Source organism: Pocillopora verrucosa, chromosome 3, assembly GCF_036669915.1.
Source record: "Pocillopora verrucosa isolate sample1 chromosome 3, ASM3666991v2, whole genome shotgun sequence".
Taxonomy (NCBI): Eukaryota; Metazoa; Cnidaria; class Anthozoa; order Scleractinia; family Pocilloporidae; genus Pocillopora; species Pocillopora verrucosa.
The window spans coordinates 21,656,002-21,681,956 of record NC_089314.1 but is presented as its reverse complement, the minus strand read 5'-3'; the positions used below and the strand labels follow the sequence as shown (position 1 = coordinate 21,681,956).

Sequence of the window (25,955 nt, the reverse complement as noted above, 5' to 3'; positions counted from 1 at the left end):
TTGATAATTAACGACTGGGCCATGAAGTTCCTGCCACAGAAATACAGAGAGTCCCAAACCGACTGGTTTGGTAAGCGAGGTATCTCCTGGCACGTTTCTGTCGTCTACCGTCGTGTGAGCGGGGTACTCCAGTGGCAGGGCTTTCTGCACATAGTCCAGTCAAGGCAGTGCTGCAGTGGTTAAAATCATGCAGGATGTCCTGAATACCATCAAGCTGGAGCACAGTGAGATTAACAAGGCGTTCTTTCGCCAAGATAACGCAGGATGTTATCATTCGTCGTCCACCGTACTCTCATGCCCAGTGATATCCTCCTCCACCGGCATCGAAATCAAGCGCATTGACTTTTCTGACCCACAGGGTGGAAAAGGTGCCGCAGACAGGCTCGCTGCAACCTGCAAGAATCACGTCAGGACTTTCATAAACGAAGGAAATGACGTGACCAATGCCGAACAACTGAAGAGTGCTCTTCTTTCGCATGGGGGGATAGAAGGAGTTCGAGTTGCTGTCATGCAAAGTGTTGAAGAGGAAGCAGTAGTAGATGACAACAGAAAGATTATTGGTATCAACAAATTAAACAATTTCGAGTTTAAAGACGAAATTCTCGTAGCTTGGCGCGCTTATGGTATGGGAAATGGAAAAGAGATCCCATTGGAAACAACATCAGAAGGTTAGCCTAATGAAAATTCACAATTCTTCCTTTTTTAGAATTATTTCATCGCGCAAATATATATTTTTTTATAGTTTGAGTAAAAAGGTGTACGTTTATCGTTTGTTATAGCCTTCAGACGCATGAAAGGCATCCATTTCCCATCCTGGTACGCAGGAGGAGCGGGTGTCTGCCACCCCGTGGGGTTTTGCTTTGTAAAAGACTTAAGCCCCTTAGACCCTTTATAAATTTATAGTCCTTGATTTGTTCTACAAAATTTTTAAAACGAACATTGCAGAATATGGCGGTTCTGAAGAACATGTCCGGTCATAAGATGTAAAAAGCAAACGTTTCATCTGTTCGCGCAGCAAAGTGGACCAAAGGGGCACTCTTCACAGGCTGTGCAGAGTGAAGTATTGAAGTAGGTGAACAGTGCTTTTTTATGTAAATCTTGTTTCTTTATGTGTTATCTACTTCAGAGCATGGCATTGGTTGGCTTTCATCTGAGTTTTCTTCTGGAGACTTTAGACCCCTTAGCCCAAAACCGACTCAGTCAAGGAAGAAGCAAGAGACGGAAGTGGAGCAGGTTCATGATCCCACTGACAATACAAATGAATCGTCATCCGTGTTTACCTGCCCTCAGGATGGGTGTTTTAAGGTCTTTCAAAGGCTGTCTTCTCTCGAAAAACACCTATCTTTAGAGAAATGCACCAAGTCTTTAGAGAAACGGTCTTTGTTAGACCTTGCCAAACTAGACTACAAGTCCAGGTTCAAGGAGGGCACGACCAAGTCAAGTTATTTCGTTTGCGTCTTTTAGGTATACAAGAGAGGCTACATCCGGCGAAGTAGAGGTAAAAGAAGGATGGGCGCTAAAGCCGAGCGAAAAAGCATATCGCTTTAACCAAAACCAGAGGGATTATCTAAATGCGAAGTTTACAATTGGTCAAACCAGCGGCAGAAAACTGGACGGTGATATCGTATCACGTGAGATGAGACGTGCACAAGGACCTGATGGTGTTCGTTTGTTCAAAGTATCCGAGTTTCTTACCCCGCAACAGTGCACTTCATATTTCTCACGTCTTGCAGCGAAGGTCCGACGGCAAACATCCGACGATGCTGAAATCCAAGCTGTAGTAGAAGAGGAAAACTTTACCATGGCAAGAGAAACAATCCTATCCATCACGCTACAGCACCCCATCACTTACGATCAGTACGATCTCTGTGCCATGGCCAAGGGAGGAACTCTGGAGCGACTTAAACTTGGAATGCTTCAAAACATTTGTCAGCAACTAGAATTAGAAGTACCTCCCAAGCCTGTTCGCCGCAAAGCGCTCTACGTTGACCTGCTGAAAAAAGCCGTCATTAATTGCACTTGCCAGCTCCGTGGGAAAAATATGTAGAAACAGAAAGTACTACCCTGCTCACAGACGTTTTTCTGTTTTGGGAATTTGGTGCGCGCACAAGATAAGCGATTGCTCGTGAGAGAGGGCGGAACGCGCTTTTTTTTTATACGTGCACTCGACGATATCTAAAAATGAAGAGAGTCTGTGAACAGGCTAGTAAAGTACACAAATTGTAGAGTTTTGCCTAAACGGTGTTCTCACTTCTCCTCAGAGGCTTGCTTCCAGGAGTGAATCATTCACCATTTGTTCTCGCCGGAATAACTAAGTCAAGAAAAAATCCATTTTGTTGATTGTTTTGCTTCCTTTACTTATTTTTGAAGTTTGTTTATGTTTAAAAGAGCGTTCCTTTTCGGAAAGTGAGATCATTTCTTGTTTGTCAGGGTGAGTCCTTGTTACAAATCAGTCAGTTACCTTTCAGCTTGTGACTATTTGCACGTTATAAATGTCTCTTCCCGCTCTGACAAATCAATGACACCTTATCTTATAAATGTGAAGAGGTATTTTAGCCTGCATAACAGCCGCTTTATGAGCTAAGCGAGGCGAACACGGTATTTGCTCGAAGCACGAAACGAGTGCGAAGCGCGAGACGAGGGATGGAGAAAAATAAAGCTTTATTTTTCTCCTCCCCTTGTCGCTTCTCGCGCTTCGTGCAAAATGCCACTTTCGCCTCGCTTGGCTCTTTTATGCAGGCTAGAGGTATTTCTGCAAGTTTTTTGAGTTAACCAAAGATAACTTTGTTTATCTTCGCTAAACAACACTTCTAGAGGTCTCTAGAGAAAGTGTTACGCGCGAGAATGTGGAATTTTATAACACTCCACATCGCGTATTCAGCCCTGCGGAGTGGTTCTCCTTTTCTCGCGCTCGCGGCGTGAATTGATCATAGTTAACTCAAAGATTATTAGCCTCAATAGGCTTTTCAACAATTTTGAAGAGGTCTGGAAGGTTTTAAGGATGCGATAAGCACACGCAAGTTTGAAGTTGTGTTGTGGACAAGCTCTAAATGAAACTGAGAATTTTAGTTACCTGGCTAGGGTTTCCTGGTTTCGGAGGAAAAATTATAAAAAAAAATCCAAAACAAAACTAAAGCAAGCTATAAAGTTGACTTTTATGCTTTTTTTTTTTTCTTTTTTTGCTGTAGGGACTATTGCAAGGTGGGAAATTCGGGAATAACGAACTTATTAAGGAAACATTTGTGTTTGAAATATTTTGGGAAATATTATACCACTCTGAATCAAAAACTGTGATGAATGTCTTTCACAGCCGGTCAGCATATGCATGTGTCCAGACCAATACAAATATATAAATCAAATAAAGCAAGAAGGTCGGTTCTGTAAAAAGTTTATATATTTTTTCTACCAAAACAAAGGCCGAAAACAGAAGCTATTGAGTATTTCGTGACAGTTTGCCAACGTGACTTTGGCATGTAACCGATTTCCGGGTCAGTAGAGGTCATAAGACCTTGTGGTGGCTTGAAATCTTAACTAAACGAATTCAAAATCGAAGTCAACGGTCTCGAATGCATTTTAATTCTGCTTTTTTCCCCTGAAGAAAACTATTTTAAAATTGTGGTAACGGAGTTTCGTCAAGCGATGACAGCTTCAGTTCGAAGTTGCGATCTCAATGATTTCGCTGGTAGCAAAGTAGCTAAACAAACGTTTTTCAGTCGTCATATGAAAAGTTATTTACGGCTCTTACCAACACAGCTGAAAGCTAGAAATAACATTTTCACTGTAAAAACATATTACAAGCAACAGTAAGTAGTCCTTTTACACTAAACTTTGCATTTAGTATGAATTCATTCAGCGGGCCGTCTAATTTGCATAAAGTTTATTAACTTAAATTCTCAAATTGCTTACTCCAGTGTCAGGGCTGTATTTAATTTCCAGAGCTAAAACGTTCCTGTAATTTACTTCAATAGCCAAGGCTTTATTCTATATGGGTTTTACTAGGAAGCGGCATATACCAGAGGGCTTTTACAACGGTTAAAGTTCGCTTTCATTTTCTAACATTTCAAGAGACACAAATACGACCTTTTTAAACATGTCGATTGTAAATGTTAAAAACTTCTTTCTTCAAATTTTCTTTTAGGATTTTAAAGATTAAGAACGAAATAATACTCGGCTGAAGTCTCGATGTTAGGGATTGTTTCTTATGCGTTCACCGTTTTCTCGAAGTTGCGGTCGGATTCTGTTGTTTTTAAGCGCAAAAAGACTGCAATAAAACGGTTTTTCAAACTATTTGTTACTTCTCCCGTACAATGAAACGCGTGAACCCAAAACTATTTTTTCTTGAATAAGGTCACTAAAAGGGATGTTTTGGCAAAAGAAAAAAAATTCAATTTTTTTACGAGTGTCTTGCGATTTTCGATTTTCTCGGAAGATGGCTCTTAAAACGTCTATCATTTTTGTTTCTGGTTCAAAAGAAAAGGTTGGAAGTAAATGTGGGTGAAAAGTGAAATTTACTGTCTTTCGTTGTGAATATTAGAAAATAAAGGCAATACTGTCTCAATGAAAACATTAACGATTCCCTCTTTATCAAATGAGACAAAGGGGAACGAGTTTTGAGTGATATAACTAAGCCAAGCCTGCCACTGTCATTTTGGATCTCCGCCTGGGTAGATTTAAGTCACGTGCTAGGCAACGTATGATCAATAACAAGATAGAATTTCATTTCAGGCCTATTTATCAATTTTGTGGTGTGTAACGTTCGCATTTTAGTACGTTGTATGTATGTTGAATCTTCAAATTGTCTTGAAACTTAAAATAAATTTGTTCTTTAAAAATTCACTGAAAATCGGTAGCTAAAATTGTTTGTTTAGGTGTTATTTGATTTTCTTGTTAACTTGTTATTTCGTCAGTCGCCGGCATCTTTTGTTGCTTCACACAGGAAAAACATACGCGACGAAACGTAATGATCAATTTTGTCCTCAATCTCACGCTATAACAGAAAAAGCTTTTGAACATCTGTAAACTCCGAGCGCTTCGCAGTAAGTGATATTTTCAATGAATCTTCGGATTGTTTTCAAGTTCAAGGATTGTAAATTACAATTTTATGAAAAACGAAGGTTGTTCTGTTATTTCAGTGTGAATCCTTGCATGCCTGCCAGTCGCTGGCGCCGCTTGTTGAAACTAAAACGAAAAAAAAAACTCTTTTAAGATTATCATTGGCTTCTTTTTCACCCCACCACTATTCTTAGCAACAAAGGTCGCCATTTCGTCTGTTTATTGCTCGCCAAAAACTATAAAATGCACTCAAAAGCCTAAAATCTAAAAAAAGTTTACAGGAATCGACCAATTGAGCGAGCGAGCGTATGCCATTCCCCACATCGTATCTATAACTCACTCTTGCGCATGCGCGCAATTCACGAGTTAAAAATGAACATGCGCAGTTAAGCCCTACTGCAATCAAAGAGGGTTTTTTTGTATCCGTGTTCCAAAATTGACTAACAAAGCACGAGAGGATTTCCTGTTAAATAAAGTGACAACTTACATATCATAGGGAACCTTGGTTTTTTTTTTTTTTAACGGTTAGTCATTATTCAGAATCAAGCAATTAATCAGTTTTTAAGAGAGGATGCCAGATGAGGTAATAGTAATAGCTCTGATGAAGGGCTAACGCTCGAAACGTCAGCATTGAAACCCTTTACGGTGGCCAATTTACGTTATCAACTCAGTTGATATTACTAAATTACCCTGAGGTAATAGTCTGTTGATAATCAAGAATTAAGATCTTGTTCTTTCAGACTGAAACCTTACTCTGAGCTGCATTGTTTGGAGGAAAAAAAATTATTAGCAGCAGTTTACCGGTGCTGTCAAATTTGCATATCGTATAAAATGTCCTTGTCGATTCGTTTTACAAGACCCTTGTGTCACGCTGATTACCATCTGTAAATTACCGGTAGTTAAGACACATTTGATCGTTCCTTGTAGCATATAATAAGTGTTGAGATGAGTGATTTTAATTGGCACCGTTTTGTTTTAAGTTGAATGATAATCAACGTCTCAGGTAGCCATCCTGATAACGTTAGAATTCCGCTTTGATTTGGTAATGGTGCTTTCATTAAATGAAACACGTGACACACCTGCGAAGGCATCTTCCATGCCACACTTCTGTGACCACGCCTGTCCTCACCACATGTATGTTATTTCTCTCCTGAGGGCCTTGTTAGCGCAACGCATCTATGAAACCCACATAAGCTATCATTCAGAGCTATTGCTTTAATTCTACTCAAATCTACAATTTACATGTACAAAGCTAACAATACTTTTCTCCAGTTAAACTGCAGTAATACATCAGGTTAGCAGCCACCATAATAAATATGGTTTCTACAAATGATATACCTCAAAAAAGCTCGAATACTTATTTGCTTAGTGGGTAAGTATTTACAATTACTTTATTCAAATACTTGCGCAAGAATAACAAAAAATTTTACAAATTAACACGCAGCTCACTGTCTGATCGGGTTATACATAGAAAATTCCACCTAAATTCTTTGTCATCTTTGCTTTGCCGCTCGTCACTAGTTTATTTCGTTTGATCATTGTTTATTTCCTATAATATATTTGTAAATTTTTATAGGTGACCTTGGTAACAAAAGCGGCACTTCAAAAAGCACAACCATCTCTATGCCACTCGTATAACCAAAGAACAAAAGTTTCTGAAAACAAAAGCAGAAGCTGACGTCATGTGCAGTCTAACCTGTATTAAGCGGTTACCCATGGGAAATGGCGGGGATAGAAGAGCGGAAATATAAAAACCAAAAAAACGCCATTTTATGCCATAATTGACCGTTAAATCAAAAAAAAGTTGCTCGAAAAATATATACTTACACTGATTTCGGGAGAGAAATATGTATTAAATTTTACTTCAAAGATTATTCTAAATTTCATTTGAGTGGTCCCGCTTTAAGTGACCGTTCAACGCGGACAAAAGACGATACAAACAGGCCGATGGGACTCACTCAAAGGTGACCACGACTGCTTAATAGGGGTAAGCGTCCAATAGAGGTGAAAATTACAGTGATTGAAAGGGGAAACAGATTCGGGATTTTGAAAACCGGCCGCTTAATACAGGGTGACCACCCTATACAGGTTCGACTGTAAGTTTTTCCTGAAACGATCTGTGCTTTGCAGTCTCCTTTAAAACCATTTATTTTTTGGGTAGGATAAAAAAAACAACGTTCTTTTGTTGAGGACCGGGAGCGTCATTCCTTGACGCCTCCAAAAAGCGGCTGTTAATGAGACGATAAGACCGCAAGAATAACAAAAGTTTCGAAATATGAGATCAAAATTTTCATAATACTGTTCTGGATTTTGTTGAAAACTAACAAGGCAAAATATCTGACCACTACCAAACATCTATGAAAACAGCTGTAAAAAAAAGTGTTGTATTTTAAAACACTTAAGCCTTTAGCAGTTATTGAAAAGTTATGCAAAGGCCGTAACTTGGAATTCTCAGGTATAGAGATGAAAAATCGATCTTAATAATGACCTTATCAAACCTTACTTAATGCTGTTAACCTGAGCTGTGATTCTGCGATTCCATCCTGAGCAGTTTAGCGTTTAAAAATTTGTGAAAGTGTGTGTTATAACTAAGCAGTAGACCGCATTTTCCATCGGTTTACGATTTCTACGAAAGTGATCGAAAACGAATAAAGCACTTGTTAAGAGATGTGACTGTCTGCCTGCTACCAGGATGTTCGATTTCAAGTTAAACGCGTTCTTACCTTTGTTTCAATGTAACAATCAATGTAACAAACGCGAAGACTGATTAAATACTTACAACGGGCAGTGATTCGTCAGTAGGTAAGGTCTTACTGTAAAGATAGGCCGTTTTACTAGGGAGAGTTTGGTTTAAATGTTTAGTTATTATCTCCTCCATATTTGGCCTGTCACCGGGTGCTTCCATCAGGCAGCTATCTACAAGGTGTCTAAATCCGTCGTCCCTTACCAACTTTACTTGGCGACGACGTTCATTAGGATTTGGCGGTTCCCTGATGCACACTTCGCAAAGAAGAACACCAAAGCTATAGACATCAACCTAAAGACAAAATTTAATTCAGAGGTATCTTAATCCGTTTCTGCTCCTTTTCTGAGGGTGGGCTATTGATATTTAAGAGCAAATCAAGCAATAAAACATCTTATCGTCAGTTAAAATTTTAAAAATGCGGAAAGAGTACTTAGGAAAACTGACTTCAAGATGCTTACCTTACAGCTGTTACATCGCGTTTCATCAACGATCTCCGGTGCACAATAAGGTACAGCGCCTGCGTAGTTACTCACGCTCTGGCGAACAAAATTGGCTGTACCATAATCAGAAACTTTTGCTCTCCATTGCTCTCCCTTTTTCCATAATAATACGTTAGCGCTACTAACGTCCCGATGGATTATGGGTTCGGGTGTGTTTTGGTGCAGGTAGTTTAGAGCTAGAGCCACATCTAGAAAGATAACGAAAACTTCTTTTCCGGTAAGTTTGTGATCTTCATATAGTTTCCTTAGGCTTGTGTCCATGAGTTCCGTTACCATGAGCGGTTTCTTATCGTCTGCCGTTGCCCCAATAAACTGCAACAAACAAGGATGGCGACATCTCGAGGCCATGTCGATTTCTCTTTCAAACAGTTGTATGTTGTAAGGAGACACAATTACATCATGCATTTCTTTTACAGCAACATCACAGCAGCGAAATTTACCCTGGACCACGCTCCCCCATGCTCCTTTTCCGAGAATTTTACGCATTAGTTGAACTTCATTTCGATTTATAACCCAGTCACGATTTTTTTTTACTTCTGGTCTCAATTGTAGCTGTTGGCTCTGAGAAGATATTTGCTCTTGCCTGAGTTCAATATTTCGCCGGTCCATCTCATTCAGTTGTGTTCTTAGATCAGAAACTGTTGCGTCTCTTTCCTCTTTAATTCTCTCTAATTCTGATACCCTCTCCTCTTTTCTATTGATTTCTCGTCTTAGGTATCTGATGGTCGCCTCTGTATCTCTTAATTCATCTCGTGCTCTCCAAAAGTTTAACCTTGTTAGTGTCTGACCCATCCCGCATATGAACTCTCTTTCTGAGTTCCTCTTCTCCTTCTCTACCTAACAAGAAAGTAAATAGCGCTCATCTAGTGCAGAATTTTGGCGTTTTAAAGCTAAAATACTTCATATTGTTTAAAAAACGACGAGAATTCCATCGAAAAGAACTAATAGAAAGGCATTAATGATCACAAATAATAATGATAGTAATAATAATGACAAATGCTATGATGAAAATGATAATGAGTTTGAATGATAGCAATTTTTAAGTTTACAATCTGCACATGCCATGTGACAAAGCTTATCTGCGCAGAGGAGAGTTCACCGAAAAAAATGATTTCTGCTCTTGACGTGAAATGGTTTCTGTCAGAAGCTATTATTAAGAAACCAAAATATACCGCTTTCTTTGAGCCTTGAAACGAAAGAGCTCATTTCAAGCGCCGATCTCTTGAAATATACTTCGTTTTTTAAGTCTTTAAGCGAAACGGCGCTTGACACTACAATTTACGTGAAATATGCCCCGTTCTCTGGGCCGCGAGGCGAGGCAGCTCTTTGCAAGCGCAGATCAGAAGCAAGTGCTATTGACTTAAATTTCTTGTCCTTTATAAAGCTATGATGACAGCCCGCTACAAGCACGCAACCTAGCCAAACAAAATGCACAAATAAAATATAAGATTCTCGAAGTTTTCATTCGAGACAGCTCATTTCGAGCGCGCGACACAGACATTGAAGAACCACCTGACATATATCTTCCCGTTTTCTTCAATAAATTGTGATGCAGATATGTGTTCTGCACAAAAATGCCCATGTAAATTAATCTATTCGTGTCCATCGGACTCCATCGGACTGCGAAAGAAGTAGAACAGTGAATACAAATCATCAAATATGTTGACTAATGATTTATTTAATCATTAGCCTTTCCGGTAGCATCTTTCCAATTTTACCGACAGACTTCCGATTTTCCAATGGAAAGCGTGTTTTCTCCAATGGAATCTATTTGTGTGTATTGGAAAACCCTCAAATAATATAGAAAATCAAACACGTGATCCTGAAAAATTGACGTTAACTGTTCTTGCAAAATGAAAATAATTCTTTCAAAACAAGCCTGAATCCGAAGGTCTGAGGTTGGATTCCTGATGGGGACTCAGAATTTTTTCTTTGTTCCACGCTCGTGGCAAGACGAAAACATATTTCTCTTATTTTTTACCGAGCTCAAAACTTACCATCTCTCTTAGTTCTATCTACAAACATTACACTTTCGACTCTGCTAATCCTAGCAGGATGCGTGTCACATCAGGCCTGACGCGGTCTGGCATCACGATTGAATCCGCAGAGATAATCACACAGAACAAAGCCAGACATTATTTTTAATAAAGACTTGGAAAATTTCATTTGTGGTCTTTTCAATTGTTTCCCTGACAAATTCTGCTGTGGGGCGACTTTCGCCCGAGTGTTACGTTTCATAACTCTGAGTGTTAAATAACTAGGCCACTTGACTGTTTGTCAAAAGAGCTTTGATAGTGGCAGTAACGCTTTCGAAGGCTATTTTGAGCCCAAGTGACCCAAAAGCCAAGGGTTTTTTTTTCAAAAACCTCTTAGTTAAGAGTGAACGAGAAGTTCGGTCACGATCCAAATTGATGTAGCTTCTGGAAAATCCTAAGCTAAATTTTTGTGCGCGTTGAATAAGGAGGCAAGGGTCTAAAATGGATCGCTGTAAGTACAAAACATCCTTACAACTAAAGTAAATATTTTGCATCTGATCAAGTCCAATTGTTCAGTAAGTCAAGACTGTGGAATCTGCCTTCAAAAACATATTTAAATTTTACGGAGAGTGTCGTTGTTCGTCGTGGTTTTATGGATAACTGAATGTTTAAATGTTTGTCTCACGATGTAAGAGTCAGTCTTTTCAATCGTGTATCGATCGCGACATTTCAACCGCTATGCTGCGAGTCTTCAGTTGTCGCCTGACTGACGAAGGCCTGCAGTATAACATTTGAAACGTCGCGTATCATTACACGATTGATTAGACCGACTCTTACATCGTGAGGCAAACGATTAACCCGTTAACTCCCGGCGATGATCAACATTCAACTTCTCCCAATAATATCCATACATTATCCAGCAAACAGGTAATGAGGATACTCAAACTTATCAGGTAGAAGTTGTCATCTTGATCTAATACCAAATTCTTTTAACTAAGTGACAAGGGAATGTGTAGCAGCTAGCGTAGATGGAAAGGAGACCGTTAAATTGGAGATAATTACAATTCAATTCGCCGCATAATTCTGAAGGTGCTATTTATCGCTTATCGAAATGAAAGCCGAGCCATAAGATACGATGCGATACGATTGAATGTAAACACGCAAGAGAAAAATGCGCAGTCAACTCAACTGAAATATAAGCGGTCTCCCAAGTAACAACCATCTTAAAATTTTAATGGCATGTATTGCAACGGGATGCAACTTGGTTCTAAACGATAAATGCACACATCGTGATGCGGCAAGCATCTTTGTAGTTTTCATTCAACCAGAATCCTTAATTAAGCTTTAACCTTTGTACCGTCCTAACAATCATGAGTCGTATTCGTTTACGCTTGTCTGTTTCTTATTATCAGTTTAAGGAGAGATCATAACCATTTCATTTGTTATTACATTTTTGTACAGGAAAAGCATATGTTGCATGTTACAACTTTGTAAGAAAAAGTGTGATCAGAACCAGTTGATTTTAATTGAAGCCATTGTTCCTAATGGGCTGACTCATTATTTCTACTTCCTGATTTAACACTCCAGTCGTCAAGTATCATGTCTGCCGACAGAACAATTTTCATGCCCAAACCTTTCACTGCTGCTTATTTCCGAGTCAGTAGAACTGAAAGCGCCCACAGAAGTATTTGCTGCAAAGTCTGATATCCCAGACTGATGGATGGCAACTTATATTGAATTTCTTACTGTATTTATCGGTGGAAATGACTTACTTGTTCTGTTTGTCGGTTGAATAACTGTAGTCGTTCCTCAAGAGAAAGAGTCTCCAAAAACAGTTCAGCTAAAGCGTGTTTAAGGAGTTTCAAATTATCGTCGAGGCCCTCAACACAGTCCCTATCGAAGACGACTTCGTTGTGTCAGCGACAACAAATCGCGTTTTGTCACCTGGATCTTCCTTTAGCCTCGTTACTCTTTCTAATTTTTTGCATCACTGCCTCGTAGAAGCATGAAAAACATGTCACTTAAAGAGGGCGCATTCCTTAATGTCCTGAATGAGAAGGTAATGTACAGTCATGCTGAATTCGTTTTTAACATCGCAAAAAGAGCGAGTGTTATCCATACACTTTTCAGACAGTAAGCAAGTGACAATCTTTCAAAAACACAATACTGGGAATATAACTGACACCCTATTGGGGGAGGGGTTGGCTAAACAAATGTAAAGGGGGGGGTGGGGTGGGTCTTTGAGCCGTGAATTAACATACCTACTCCAGACTCAAATGCTTTGCACCTCAAGTAAAACGAAAAATCGATCAGAAAGCGGCAAGTGATTCGCACTTATTAACAACTCTAAACTAATAATTTCGTTGTTATTTTTTAAAGCTTTGTCGTAGCGTTGGAATACGAAATATGCTTGCTTCTGGAAGCCTGCATAGTTTCCAATTTCAAATATTGAAAGTTTTCAACCAAGGAAATGCATACTGTTTTTGGAAATAATCAAAATCTGGTTAATGGTTCAGAGGACTTGCCTATCAGCCTTTTGGCCTTACCATCGGTCACTTAGTCACAATAACTCTAGGCAAAATTTCAACAACAAGTTCGATTGTTACTAGCGAAGGATATCGCTAAAACTGATAGGTGTCAAGATCTGGTGTCAAACTACAGATAAAAAAACCGAACTATTCTCGATGACACGAGAAAAAAGTTCGAACAAGCGTTGCATAGCATAACTGCGAGTTGATATCAAAAACAATCGACCGACACTCAGAGCGAAAAACAAAGGAAACCTCTGCTTAGCGAACAGAATCCTTTTGTATTAGACCATATGGTCAAGTGGGCACTTCAAGGTCATTACTGCGGATATATCATTATAGCACATAAGAGCTCATAAAATAAATGTTTATGTCTCTTCTTCTTAAAGCGTGACAATCAATCAAACTTGAGCTCCGGATCTTGTATACTGGGTTCGGAAGTATACTCCCGATGAACTTTAATCCTTTACCTTTCATGTTTCTTCAGGAGAATTGATTCAAATGTTGAATTTCTGTACCCTAGAGAACAAAATTTTCGTCCTCGTCTCGTTGTGCTCAACAGGACATTTCTCTTTCTACATCTTGGATCATATTTCAAGTAGCTGGAGGTTTTAGTGACATAATTCAGCAGACCTTAAACCCGTAGATGGGGTGCCCAAGCCAGTAAACATGCAAATAATTCACTGGGAGAAGAAGGCTTTTATCGCGAGCGTCCGAGGATTAACTTGCAAGACATTTGTATGTGAGATGAAATAGATTCCTCAACAAAACAGGATTAGACGGGAATTTCTACAGTATAGTAACCATGGTGTTCTGGATAAATCGCAGACATATCTCAAATTAAGCTGAGTAACAAATACTTTTGGATCAGAATGTTGTTTTTTAGAGTAGAGCTGCCTTTGTAAATATCTTACAAAAAAATAATGATGTTAAAATAAACAAAATGGAACGAAATTTTTCACAATTTGGAAAAGACATTTTTACCACAGAGTCATACTCCCAGTGTTTCTCGCTTCACGCTCTGCCTGTTTAGGCTAACTTCGATAATAGCACGATTAGTTGTTCGCTGAGTTTATTTCATTATTGTGATCAAATGAAACTAAAGGCCTATTTCAAGAAGGTAGGTAAACCTTAAGTGACCCCTATCTAACATTCGTATATCTCTTTCCTCTTATTCTGGCCAACACGTTTACAAAGTAGGGAGGGTTACACCAGCTGCCGGCTGTAATGGCGGACAGTTGAGACACGTTTTTTCAAGACGGTCCGTGTAAGGGTTTAGCTAAGCTATTTCAGATGGCTTCGTTTTGTTCTGGTTTTGAATGAACACCATTACATGACCATGGTGGTAGCGGAAGTGTCACTGGACATGCCTGTTGTTAACCCTTTAACTCCCATGAGTGACCAAGAAAAAATTTCTCTTTACAATATCAATACAGTATTAACCAGGTAAGTGATGAGAATAAAGAAAAAATCAATTTGGGGATAATTAGTTGATCCAATACTAAATTCTCTGAACTAACATTATAAGAATTGTATTGTTGACAGTAAGGAGAATTACAAATTTGACCTGGGAGTAAAAGGGTTAATGGGCGTTTAAAATTGGTGCCTCTACTGAGGCAAAGACAACAATTCACGCGCCCTAGAAGCTGCTCTCTCTCTCTCTCTTTGCACTTTAGGATCGCATTTTCGAAATTTCAGTGATCGCTACAGATCTTTGGTTGCATGACGTCTCCTAACCTTGCTGTTTATCGGCGTGAAATTTCAGGAAAAATACACTAAATAAATGTTTCTCATTTCACACAAGCTAAAAATTTAAAATTTACTTACATGTACAATACTTTTAATACTTATAAATGGTTGAATTGCAGTACTACAATGCAAACAAAAACTCAAACATCTTTCTGGTCATACTTAAAAAGTCCTTCAAACTCGATTCAAAGATGTTCGCGAGTCGGTGTTACAAATAAATCATTTTCCTTCGTTAAGTCCAAAATGGTGCTCATTCTTATGAAATAGAATTACTTACATTCCTCACAGTTGACGCTACTAGAACATACAATGATAAACACGCTCGCGTTCATTTTTCTTCCGTTCTATCCCTGTATTGACTAACCAAAGGCGAAATATGCAAAAATCCGGGGAAGCTGCAATAAGAGTTTAATAAGCCGAGACTACTCCTTAAGTATGCCAATATATTCTTTACAATTTTGGTTGGCAGCTAAAAACATTCCAATTGGCTTGGCTTGTTAGTATTATGAAAATCACTTTCCGAAGCTATCAAAGGTTTAAGCTACGAATACATTTCTTTGCTCTCGCTGTTCTAGGCTGCTAATCCGCATAACAGCGACAAAGAATCACATTTTAAACTTTTAAAGAATAGAAAAAAAAATTTATCGCTCCTAGATGTAGCGTGGGTAAATAAATAATAAAAAAAATGTTAAACTTGACTTCAAAACACAGGTGGAAAACGTGCCTTTTGTTCTTTTTTTTTCTTGACCTTGAGAGTTTTCTGCTTTTATAAAAGAAAAATGGCCAGGTTCAGACACAAGTTCAACTTCTTTCATCCCTCTTAGACTTTCTTTCACTCTCTCTACAACAAAAAAAGACATTTGGTGTACAACATCCTAAAAAGGTCAAGTATGCTCTAAAACAAAATGACCTGAGATGAATAAATAGCCTATCATATTCAAAGCTCTCCGAAGCGTCTATCTGGTCTAAATGTCTGATATATAGGGCCTTAACGGCACTCCCGAGGTTCTCGAATTTGCAACCCATGAAACATTCTAAGGCTGCAAAAAAGTACAAAATTTACACAAAAATTAAAAATATAATCCTCGACTAAGGAGCCCCGAGCTCAATGGCACAAAAAAGGTAAGTTTTAGAAACAAAAAGCAAAATTTGAACGAGTTGCAGGTATATCAGGTTGGATGATGGTAATTATGGATATTTCTCACTGTTATGATGAGTCATACGGTCCTATGAACCTTGTTGACTGCACTTACATGATCAAAGGACTAAATTAGATTAATGATTTTTTATAGTAGAACAGGTTTTAACTTTTAAATCACTATGAAAACTTGACTGTTTTCTTTCAGGTTATGTTGTTATTCGTTCAACCGATACAAAAGATAGCAAGATTTTGCAACTATCATTTTGTCAAAACGTATCTGATTCATTTTCAATGCTACAAAACGTTTGTCTGTAAGGATATAACCCTAAACTTGTTATTTCTCTGGCTTTGATTACGCTTGCAACTGCAAAACCGACTCGATATGAATGAGGTTTGACCTTTCTGAAATAAATGGGGCTTGCCCTAGCCCAACTCGTTAACGATTCTCTCGATGCCTGGTCGATCCTCAGGATCCGTTTCCAAACATGCCTTTATCAAGTCTTGAATCGCCTGGTTGGTCACCACTTCGACTTGTTGGCTACGCCTTTCACGACCCGGAGATTCACGGATGCACATCTGACACAGAAGAACACCAAAACTGTAGACATCCACCTGATCAAAACATAAAAAATAAATTCACTCACTTACTCTTAATGGGCAGTAGGCCAAATTGTGCGCAATGCTGGATCTACATTAATGCCAATATCACAAAAACGTTAAGGGTAAACTAATAATAACTCAAAATAACTAAAGAAATCGTTGACGATTTTGAGGGCTATTAACGAAATGCAACTATGTTCCAGTGGAGGATTATTTCAACGTCAAAAAAACCGCAAAATATTTTCCTGCATTTCAGCAAATGGCTTTTGGATCCGAAACCATGCAGAGCACTTGATCTTACCCTCACTCAGACTTCCAAACCGCACGATCAGTTGTGACATTTGGGGTTCAAACCGTATGGTATATTGCACTGTCTGTTAAATTACAAATTATTACCAACCTTCACAGTTTGTGTTGAAGTGATTATCTCTGGTGAACTGTATTTCATATCACCTGGTATTTCATATCACCTGGAGCAGTTGTCATGGTTTCCCGCTGGAAAGTTGTAGCAATGGAAATGGTCAGTTTCCCTCTCCACTGGTGACCTTGCCGCCAAAGCAACACGTTGGCACTGCTAACGTCCCGGTGGACAATTGGAGACGGTAGTTTGTGGTGGAGGTAGCTCAATGCTCCAGCTACATCCTGGGAAATAAAAGAGATTTCTTTTATTGAGAGAGATCGTGAGGTTAACAATGATTCTAGACTTGTTTCCATGAGTTCTGTCACAATCAAAGGAAATCCTTCATCGTTAGTTGCTCCGATAAACTGTAGCAAGCAAGGGTGGCGGCATCTTGAAGCCACGTCTATCATTTGCTCATACGAACTTCGGCTGTCAGGAGAAAGGAGAGTCTCGTGGATTTGCTTCACGGCTACGGCACAGCCATTGTACTTGCCCTCAAAGACCCTTCCCATTGATCCTCTGCCAAGCCATTGACCTGTCAGCTCAATTTGGCCACGTGGGATGATCCAGTCGGGTATTTCTCGACTTGGATATATGCTGCTCGTCGTGTGCGTTTCATTTGCTTCTTGATGTATATCCCTTGGCTGATCTTTATCTCTAGTTCCTACAGCAGCACTTCTTAACATCAGCTCTATCTCTCCAACTGATGGTATATCGCCTTCCCTTTCTGACGGAGGGTCAAACAAGGCCTCTAGTTCAGAAGTGATTTCCTGCATATCAGGTCGCTGCCCAGGGTTTGGCTGCACGCAACGTTGTATGAGGCTTTTAAACTCTTGGTTTGTCACTTGGGATATTTGTTCCTCTCGCTGGTCAGGATCCGGCAATTTCCGCGTGCACATCTCACAGAGGAGAACTCCAAAACTGTACACATCAATCTGACGACAACAACATCAAAAGCCAATTTTTCTTACAAAACTGATGTAGTAGCGAATAAACGAATACCACATGCTATTTGTAGCGTAGTCAGTTGATCCATGCATGTCACCTGACATTATTAGCTACATATTACAGAAAATCTTCTGTTCCTTGTATTGAAGCATTTTAAGCCATGTCAAGGTTATTCGAGGAAATAGGATCATGAGCAATAAGGTTAGGATGTGGACAAAAACGTGGTCAGTAATTTTCATGAAAATCATGTCCCTCCAGAAAAAAGTTTTCCCGAAATCTCTCAACCTAGTAGGGACAGCTTACGATTACAAACTGACGTTCCAAATTAGCTGAATAACTTTAGCTAAGGTCATACAATCCTTTTCACAACTGCTGAAACATTTCCCCTTTCGATTGGACCCCTTGAAAAAACAATAAATATGGTGAGCCGAATGGGTTGTTTCGAAAAACTATGACGGAGGTTGTGGGTTTTTAGACAAAAAGCTCATTTCTTCGATAATGTTATCACTTGTCAGAGCAGATTTGGAAGCAGTGGGCACTGATATAACTCAGTGAAACTGGCTCAAAGAAAGTTTAGTTCAATAATTTAATGAATGTACATCAACCAACCTTAATTGTATGATTTGAAGTGAGTCCTTCTGGCGCACTGTATATCATAGCACCAGAGGCAACAGTCATGGTCTGTTGCATGAAGTTAGCGGTTCCGTAATCTGACACTTTGCCCCGCCATTGCAGACCATTGCGCCATAGCAACACATTAGCACTGCTGAGATCGCGGTGGATAATGGGTAGAGGCTTCGTTTGGTGCAAGTAATTAAGAGCAAGTGCTACATCCAAAGAGATAATGGAGATCCCTGAGTCAGAGAGAGGTTGAAACTCGAGATTTAACAATGCTCTCAGGCTGGTTTCTATTAATTCTGTGACAAGCAAAGGAGTACCTTCATCGTTTGTTGCCCCAATGAACTGCAGCAAATAAGGGTGGCGGCATCTTGAAGCAATCTTCATCTCTCTTAGAAATGAGGATCTGGAAGAGGGGGAGAGAACCAAGCTGTGAACTTGTTTCACAGCTACCTTGCAGCCTCTGAATCTTCCCAGGAGAACATTTCCCCACGCATCTTCCCCAAGCATCTCATCTGTCAAAAAAATCTAGATTCTGACCGTCTACTTCTGGGTGATCTCCCCCCGTCAGCATCTGAGATTAGAGTAAAGCAAATGGGATTGTTCAATGGTGAAGGGGGGGATGGGGGAAGTAGAGTCGCCTTAAAAAGATCACATGTGAATTTCAAAACATATCAGAGAGTTTGAATATGAAAAAATTATTCACCAAGTAAAGTTACATGAATAACATTGACAAATGTTGAATTTCGAAGCATAGCAGAATGTTTAAATACACGAAACATCGATATACAAAAATAATCATCGTCGGAAATTTAATTGTTATGGCGCTAATTCCGTTAAGCTAGACAGAGAGAGTTGTATTCTATACTATTCCGCTTACATACACTCACTATCTGATTGAAATTACATCTTCGATAGCATCCTACATACCTTCTGTAGAAGGTGCTCTCGGTCTCAAAAGTTCAGCATCTGAGTAAGTGTCCTTCCGATTGCTTTCCTGAAAGCAAACCTATGCTTAACTCTTGGTTTCTCTGATAACTGGGTTTAATTAAATTTTTTGCAACTTGTACTGGTTTGATCTGAGTCATACACCCCTCCTTATGTGTTTTGAGATCCTGTGCTTTGTTGCAAATTTGTTTGTTTGTTCTGCTGGCTGATCTTGAATCAAATATCTGTGAAATATTGATCTGAATATTGGCTGATTCAAAACTTTGGAGAGGATTTAGAAAAGGGCTAAAGGAAACGTATATCACATTCAGTCAAAACTGACGGTGCCCTCTTTATAGGCAACTCGACATTTCTATTTAGTTGAATAAAATGTGCATAAATTTGCTACTTGTGGGCTCAGGATAATTTAAGAACCCAGGGCAGCAGAGCACGAAATCTGAAGATTCGATGCTTCGTGGGCAACTCAGATTTTTTTTTTGTACGTTCACACCGTTGACAAAACGGATAACAGCCTCTTCTATCCTCTGACTTGTTGTTTTCTCAGTTAGCCGGATAACATATGCAATGGGAGCTGCAGAAAAATACTAAACTAAATTGTTTCGCTCATCGATTAACAGACGCAAAAGGTTATTAATGGGCTACTTAAATAGAAACACAACAAGAGTATACAATTTGCATCAAACTGATTACGTTCAATTTTTCACAAAGTTATAAGACGATAGAATCCGGCTTGGAGGACATCTCCAAATTTCTCATGAAGATTCTGTACATAAAGTCAATAGAAACACCGAGGTCAACTGAAAAGAACGTTGAGTGGAGATGAATGCATTTCATTTCGACACACGATTCCTAAGATATCAACCGTTACAGATCACTTGAAATGAAAACCAGTCAAGTCATCTAACATGTTATAACTGAATGCTCGTGAGTAAACACGCAAGTGAAAAATGTGCAATCAACTCACATAAAATGCAAATTATTCGAAACTCATCACCATGTTAAAAACTTTATGGCCTGGATTACAGCGGGACACAATTTGGATCTAAGCGATAAATGTTCGTTTCGTGATGCAACAGACATCTCTTTGTAATTTTCATTCAACCAGAATCCCTTGAGATTTAACCTTTATGCCAGCCTAACAATCATGTTTTGTTTTCTAATTTTACGCTTGTCTGTTTCGTATTTGCAGGAAAAGGCGAGATCTTTACGGTTTGATTATTATTAGATATTTGTGATGAAGAAGCATGTACTATTAGTTATAACATTCCTTAACGAAGTGCAATCGGAAACATTTGATCTAATTGGAGCCATCGTTCTAAATGGGCTGACTCATAAATTTTGCTTTCAATTACAATTCAAAGCATCCACAGCTGTAATTGCTTCAAAGTCTGATCTCCCAGATTAATGCATCGCAACTGACATATCAACTCTTACTGTCTTTATCAGTGGAAAATGACTTACCTGTCTTGTTTCTCGGTTGAAAAACCGAAGTCGTTCCTCCAGAGAAATAATCTCCAAAAGGGCTTCAGCTAATGCGTCTGGAAGGAGTTCTAACTTATCGTCAAGGCCCTCGACACAACTCCTGTCGAAGAAGACTTCGTTGCCAGGGGCCTCAACGACTCGGAACCGCGCTTTGTCATTTGGATCTTTCTGGAGTATCGTTCCTCTTTCTAATTATTTGCCTCGCAACTTTTTAGAAGCGTGGTAAACATGTCCCTTAAAGAGGGCGCACTCCTTAATATTTTGAATGAGAATATAACTCGCAGTCATGCTGAATTTGTTACCAGGAAGGCGAAAAGAGGGAATGTTATCCACATACTTTTTAGAGAGCACACAAGTGATAATCTTTCAAAAAAACAATACTGACACCGTCAAATGACCTTATATTTGAAGGGGGAGGGGAACTGAATAAAAGTATGGGTAGGGGTGTGGCGGGTCTCAGAACCGTGAATTATCATGAAAACAGACCAGCATACTATGCGCCTCTGGTGGAAAGAAAAATTGATCAGGAAGCTGCACTAGTAAATTGCAAGTAATTTTGGTGAAAACTGCCTAGCTGAAAAAGCTTTGAGTTGAAATAACCAGTGTTAGCAGAGTCATTTCTAATAGATTTATGGAACTCACTCGGCTTTAGCCGGCTTAACCCCGTTACTGGAAAAATATCATTTAGTCAAAACAAAACCAAATCTGAAACTAGGCACCAAAAGAGACTTGACTGAGCTCGACAGGTTTGCAATAACAACCCATCACCCTTTTTGTGGATAAAGTGCAATCCGTCACCCTCTTTGTGGAAAGGATTTTTTTGCTTAGATGCAGGAATGAGAGAAATTTACATTGATAACAGTTTTAAGAAAAAATTTAGTTTGAATCAAAACTTAAGGTATTAATATAAATAGCGCACAAAATGAACTCATGGATTATTGAATTATGAAATTTTCCAGCAAAACAGTTTCAAAATACAATCTACCCTTGCTGGCGTATGTTATCCTCGGCGGCTTTAAGTCTCTTGACCGTCACGGCATTGATAACTAACATGTACGCGGAGAGTATATCGTCTCTAAAAGCGGTAGAAATCTTCTTCTTCTATCGATATAGTATCTAAATTAAGAAAAAAGACCTCAGCTTAATGTTATCATTCTGCTTGAGACCTTGGGGTGAAGCAGGTACCTCAAGTTTGTTACTGCAGATAGGTTTATAACACTTTAGCGTGACAATCAATCAAACTTGAGGAAATTGGTCGGTTTGATTTTAAAAGGTCTGTTGTGTCGCTACAGAAAGGTGCGTGGCATCGAAGCAGAAATGGCCCTTTAAGAGCAATTGAGACATGTCGATTCGAGGCTTGAATGGAGTTATTATAAAACCGTTCTGCTCCATAAGTTATCAAATATACTGTGCAAACTCACCTCCTTCTCAGATTCACTGATGAGTCGCGATTTTCATTCCACTTCCTGCTTCTGTCACGAATTATTCTACTGAACTTTCTAGGAATCTTCAATTATTACCGAGAAAACCTACTACTCATATCAAGCAAGAGCGAAAGGTAATTTTGTCAAATATGTGGTTGCTATTGAAATGCCCCGTGTTTACACAACCTGCCGTGAGACTGGGACTTGTGTCGCTTACTCCACAGTTACTCCCGAACTTGTGCGAAAACTGCATAATAGAAAGCAAAATACATTCAGTGATATTTAAAGCAGAACTAAAACTGACAGTGCACTATCATCCGTGTCAAGTTTAACAAGAATTCCTAAACATTAACGTACTCATTTTCAAACGCGAACACTGTAATCAAATGGCCAAAATAGTCAAAGTTTTAAACATGAAATTAACTTGGACTTAAGATTGAGATACGACGACATTTCAATACTTTACTAGTACTTTCTAGATATGGCACATTTCGCAGCTCATTCCCAAGGGATTTGGGAAATGGAAGGTCATTCTCCCAGAACAACATGCCTTCTGTTGCTTCAGATAGCTCCAAGGTGTTATTAATTATGATTGAGGGTACTAGATAAAGGAAGTGACGGGCGTGGCGATCTTCGTCAGAAAATCGGTCTTGCATTATAATAATTAAAGAATCAAGAAGGCGAATAGCCACAGATTTTTTGTAATGATCAATTGGGTTACAACTGGGAATGTTTGAGCAATTCCTCTGTATGCTTGTCTTTCTGGGACTAGCTTCAACAATTCCCAATTTCTCAGCAAGGTCTAATATTTGTACCAAACTTGAAAGTCGCTGTCAATGTTTTTCTAACGGACTTGATGTTAAGCTTCAAAAATATCTTGGTCCCATTTCTGCAGCTTTGATGCAAGAGCTTTGACTTCATCAAGAATATTCTTAGTCGCAATAAAAACCACTACGGTCTGGAATGACAACAAAGAGGCTTTCAGTCCCTGAGCTTTTGTGATAGTATCTTTGTCCCAATTCCAGCTTCAGTAGACGATTTCAAGCTTGGGCACTCGTGGGAGGAAATAACAGCATCTAGAAAGGAGACTAGGAGCTTATGCATTTCCAGGAAAAGATCTAAGCACGTGTGTCTTTCCACCCAGCGTGTCTTGCATAGACTTGGAGGCTTACTGTGGGAATTCTCAGGCAGGTATTCTTTCAGAGTCAACTCAAACAGCTGCTGTCGCTTTGGGCTGTTATTTAAAAATAGATATGCCTCGTTAATCAGACCAAAATTAACCAAATTTCGCACTTCGGACATTTTGCATGATGCTGCGATGGAGAGGTTCAGGCAGTGAGCGTAGCAATGTGTGAAAAGAGCGAACGGACTGATCTCTTTTATCTTGACCTGCACTCCTTCCTTTCCACTTGACATAACGGAAGCTCCATCATATGCCTGACCACGGATGTTGCCAGGATCCAAAGAAGTAGATGGATCAGAGAGAGATTCCAAAATCTTTCTTGAAATCATGGTGGCATTTGTTCGTTCCAAATGCATGAAATTGATCAGGCATTCTTTGACATGATGATCGTTTGGCGAAGACTGGTCTACAAACCTCAAGCATATAGATAAGATCTCCTGGTTTGAGTGTGGATCAGTACTCTCATCAGCTATGATCGTGAAAGGAAGGTCCTCAGTCCTTAGCTCTGCTGTAAGATTCTCCTTAATTTTTGACGCATACACGTTTCGCGAAATGTACATTACCTTTTCATAACTTGACAAGCAGTCGAATGGTGGAAGTGGAAAAGCTATGTCAAAAAATTTTATTTATAATTAATTTAGGAAGAATAAAACAAATAACAAGTTACAAATGCTCCTCAAAGGGGGGGTTCCAACCCCCTCAACCCCTTGCCTAGATCCACCTATGAAAATCCAACGTTATCTGCAATATCAAAGCTTCTCTCAGCTAAAAAAAAATTTTCCCTGGTAGCAATTTTCTTTAATAATGTTTTCAGTGACATGTTTGTCACATACCTTTCTCCCCCCCCCCCCCTCCCCCTTGCCTTAGATATGACGGATATGACTTCTTGGGAGGTGATTCCAATAAGAAATTTAACTATATTAGGGCGTTTGTAGTTCGACCAAGTCATTGCTCGAGCAATCAAGCTCGACTAATAACCTGTTGATACGAAGTGCCGTTGTATGTAAATTGCACCTTTGTTTGGACGCCTGGCATATCAACTCCGCATACGTTCCTTTCAATCGTGATGATGGCTTACTTCCTGACGCCTATTTGCACCTTGTCAGAAAAAAGGGCAGCTAATTAGTGGGCGTATACAAGGACCTCTTGTTGCAGCGTTTAGACCACCCCTGATAAAGGCACTAGACAGGAGTGTCAAAACGTTGGGTCTATGAATTGTAGCTTCTCAGTGACATTCATTAATTTTTTAAACCAGAATAGCATCAAACCATGTCATATCTGAAACTGTTGCGTCTCTTTCTTCTCTAATTCTCTCCTCTTTTCTATTGATTTCTCGTCTAAGTTCTCTGATTTCCGCCTCTTTCGCTCTTAATTCATCTCTTAGATAATCATCTCGTGCTCTCCAATAGTTTAACCTTGTTAGTGCCTGACCCATCCCGCATATGAACTCTCTTTCTGAGTTCCTCTTCTCCTTCTCTTCCCAGCAAGAAAGTAAATAGTGCTCATCTAGTGCAGAATTTTGGCGTGTTGAAGCTAAACCACTTCATACTGTTTAAAAAACGACAAGAATTCTATCGAAAAGAACTAATAGCATTGATGATCACAAATAATAATAATAATAATAAAAATGATAAATGCTATAATGAAAATGATGATGAATTTGAATGATAGCTATTGCTAAGTTTACAGTCTGCACATGGCATGTGACAAAGCTTATCTACTCAGAGGAGAGTTCATCGAAAAAATGATTTCTGCTCTTGTGGTGGAATGGTTTCCCTCAGAAGCTATGACTAAGAAACCAAAATATACCGCTTTCTTTGAGCCATGCAATAAAACAGCTCATTTCAAGCTCTGATCTCCTAAAATAAACCTCGTTTTTTAAGTCTTTAAGCGAAACGGCGCTCCACATAGATAGTGAAGTGTACATGAAATTTGCCCCGTTCCCTAAGCCGCAAGGCGAAACAACTCTCCGCGGTCAGAAGCAAGTGCAGCTGTCCTTTACTAAACTATGATGACAGTCCGCTACAAGCACGCAACCTAACCGAGCGAAATGAATAAATATTGTATCAGGTCCTGAAAGTTATTAAGCGAAACAGCTCACTTCGAGTGAGTCGACATAGTAATCGAAGAACAAGCGGACATCTATCTTTCCGTTTTCTTTAATAAATTGTGATGTAGATATGTGTTCTACACATGCCCATGTAAATTAATCTATTCGTGTCCATCGGACTCCATAGGACTGTGATAGAAGTAGAACAGGGAATACAAATCATCAAATATATTTACTTCCGGTGTATTTAACCATTAGCACTTGCGGTAGTATCTTTCCAATTTTGTAAACAGACTTTCAGATTTTCCGAAGGAACGCATATTTTCTTGGATGGAATCTATTTATGTGTATTGGGAAACCCTAAAATAATAAAGAAAATAAAACATATGATCCTGAAAAATTTACTTTATCCGTTCTTGCAAAAATGAAAATAATTATTTCAGAATAAAAGATGTTCTTCTCCGTGGACTCGATATGGGAAAGGCATCGCAATTTCTAATTTTAACGATCTACTTCGGATTAGCTGAGTATTTCCAATACCAAACTCAAATAGAAACGTCGTAAAAGTGGCTGACAGGACTTCTCTTGCTGCCTCAAAGCAATGGCTTGA

General features: G+C 39.1%; 1 protein-coding gene and 2 pseudogenes across 1 annotated transcript; all 3 read right to left on the bottom strand.

Moving 5' to 3' along the window:
- Positions 1–6,299: 6,299 nt before the first annotated feature.
- LOC131797682 (uncharacterized) lies at positions 6,300–12,440 on the bottom strand. The gene is made up of 3 exons (XM_059115347.2): positions 12,047–12,440; positions 8,257–9,135; positions 6,300–8,089 (listed from the first exon to the last, which is right to left on the bottom strand). The coding sequence occupies exons 2-3, from the start codon at positions 9,088–9,090 to the stop codon at positions 7,820–7,822; spliced, it is 1,104 nt and encodes a 367-aa protein (XP_058971330.2). The 5' UTR covers positions 9,091–9,135; positions 12,047–12,440; the 3' UTR covers positions 6,300–7,819.
- Positions 12,441–16,044: 3,604 nt separating this feature from the next.
- LOC136279649 (probable serine/threonine-protein kinase DDB_G0271682) lies at positions 16,045–20,976 on the bottom strand (annotated as a pseudogene).
- Positions 20,977–22,531: 1,555 nt separating this feature from the next.
- Positions 22,532–23,855, bottom strand: LOC136279648 (52 kDa repressor of the inhibitor of the protein kinase-like; annotated as a pseudogene).
- Between the last annotated feature and the right edge of the window lie 2,100 nt (positions 23,856–25,955).

What these genes read in the sequence shown, in the direction of transcription:
- LOC131797682 (XM_059115347.2), bottom strand. Translation starts at nt 9,090, where the DNA reads ATGGGTCAGACACTAACAAGGTTAAACTTTTGGAGAGCACGAGATGAA. An exon ending in CGCGATGTAACAGCTGTAAG is followed by an intron (nt 8,090 to 8,256) that starts GTAAGCATCTTG and finishes TTTTGTCTTTAG; the next exon opens with GTTGATGTCTATAGCTTTGG.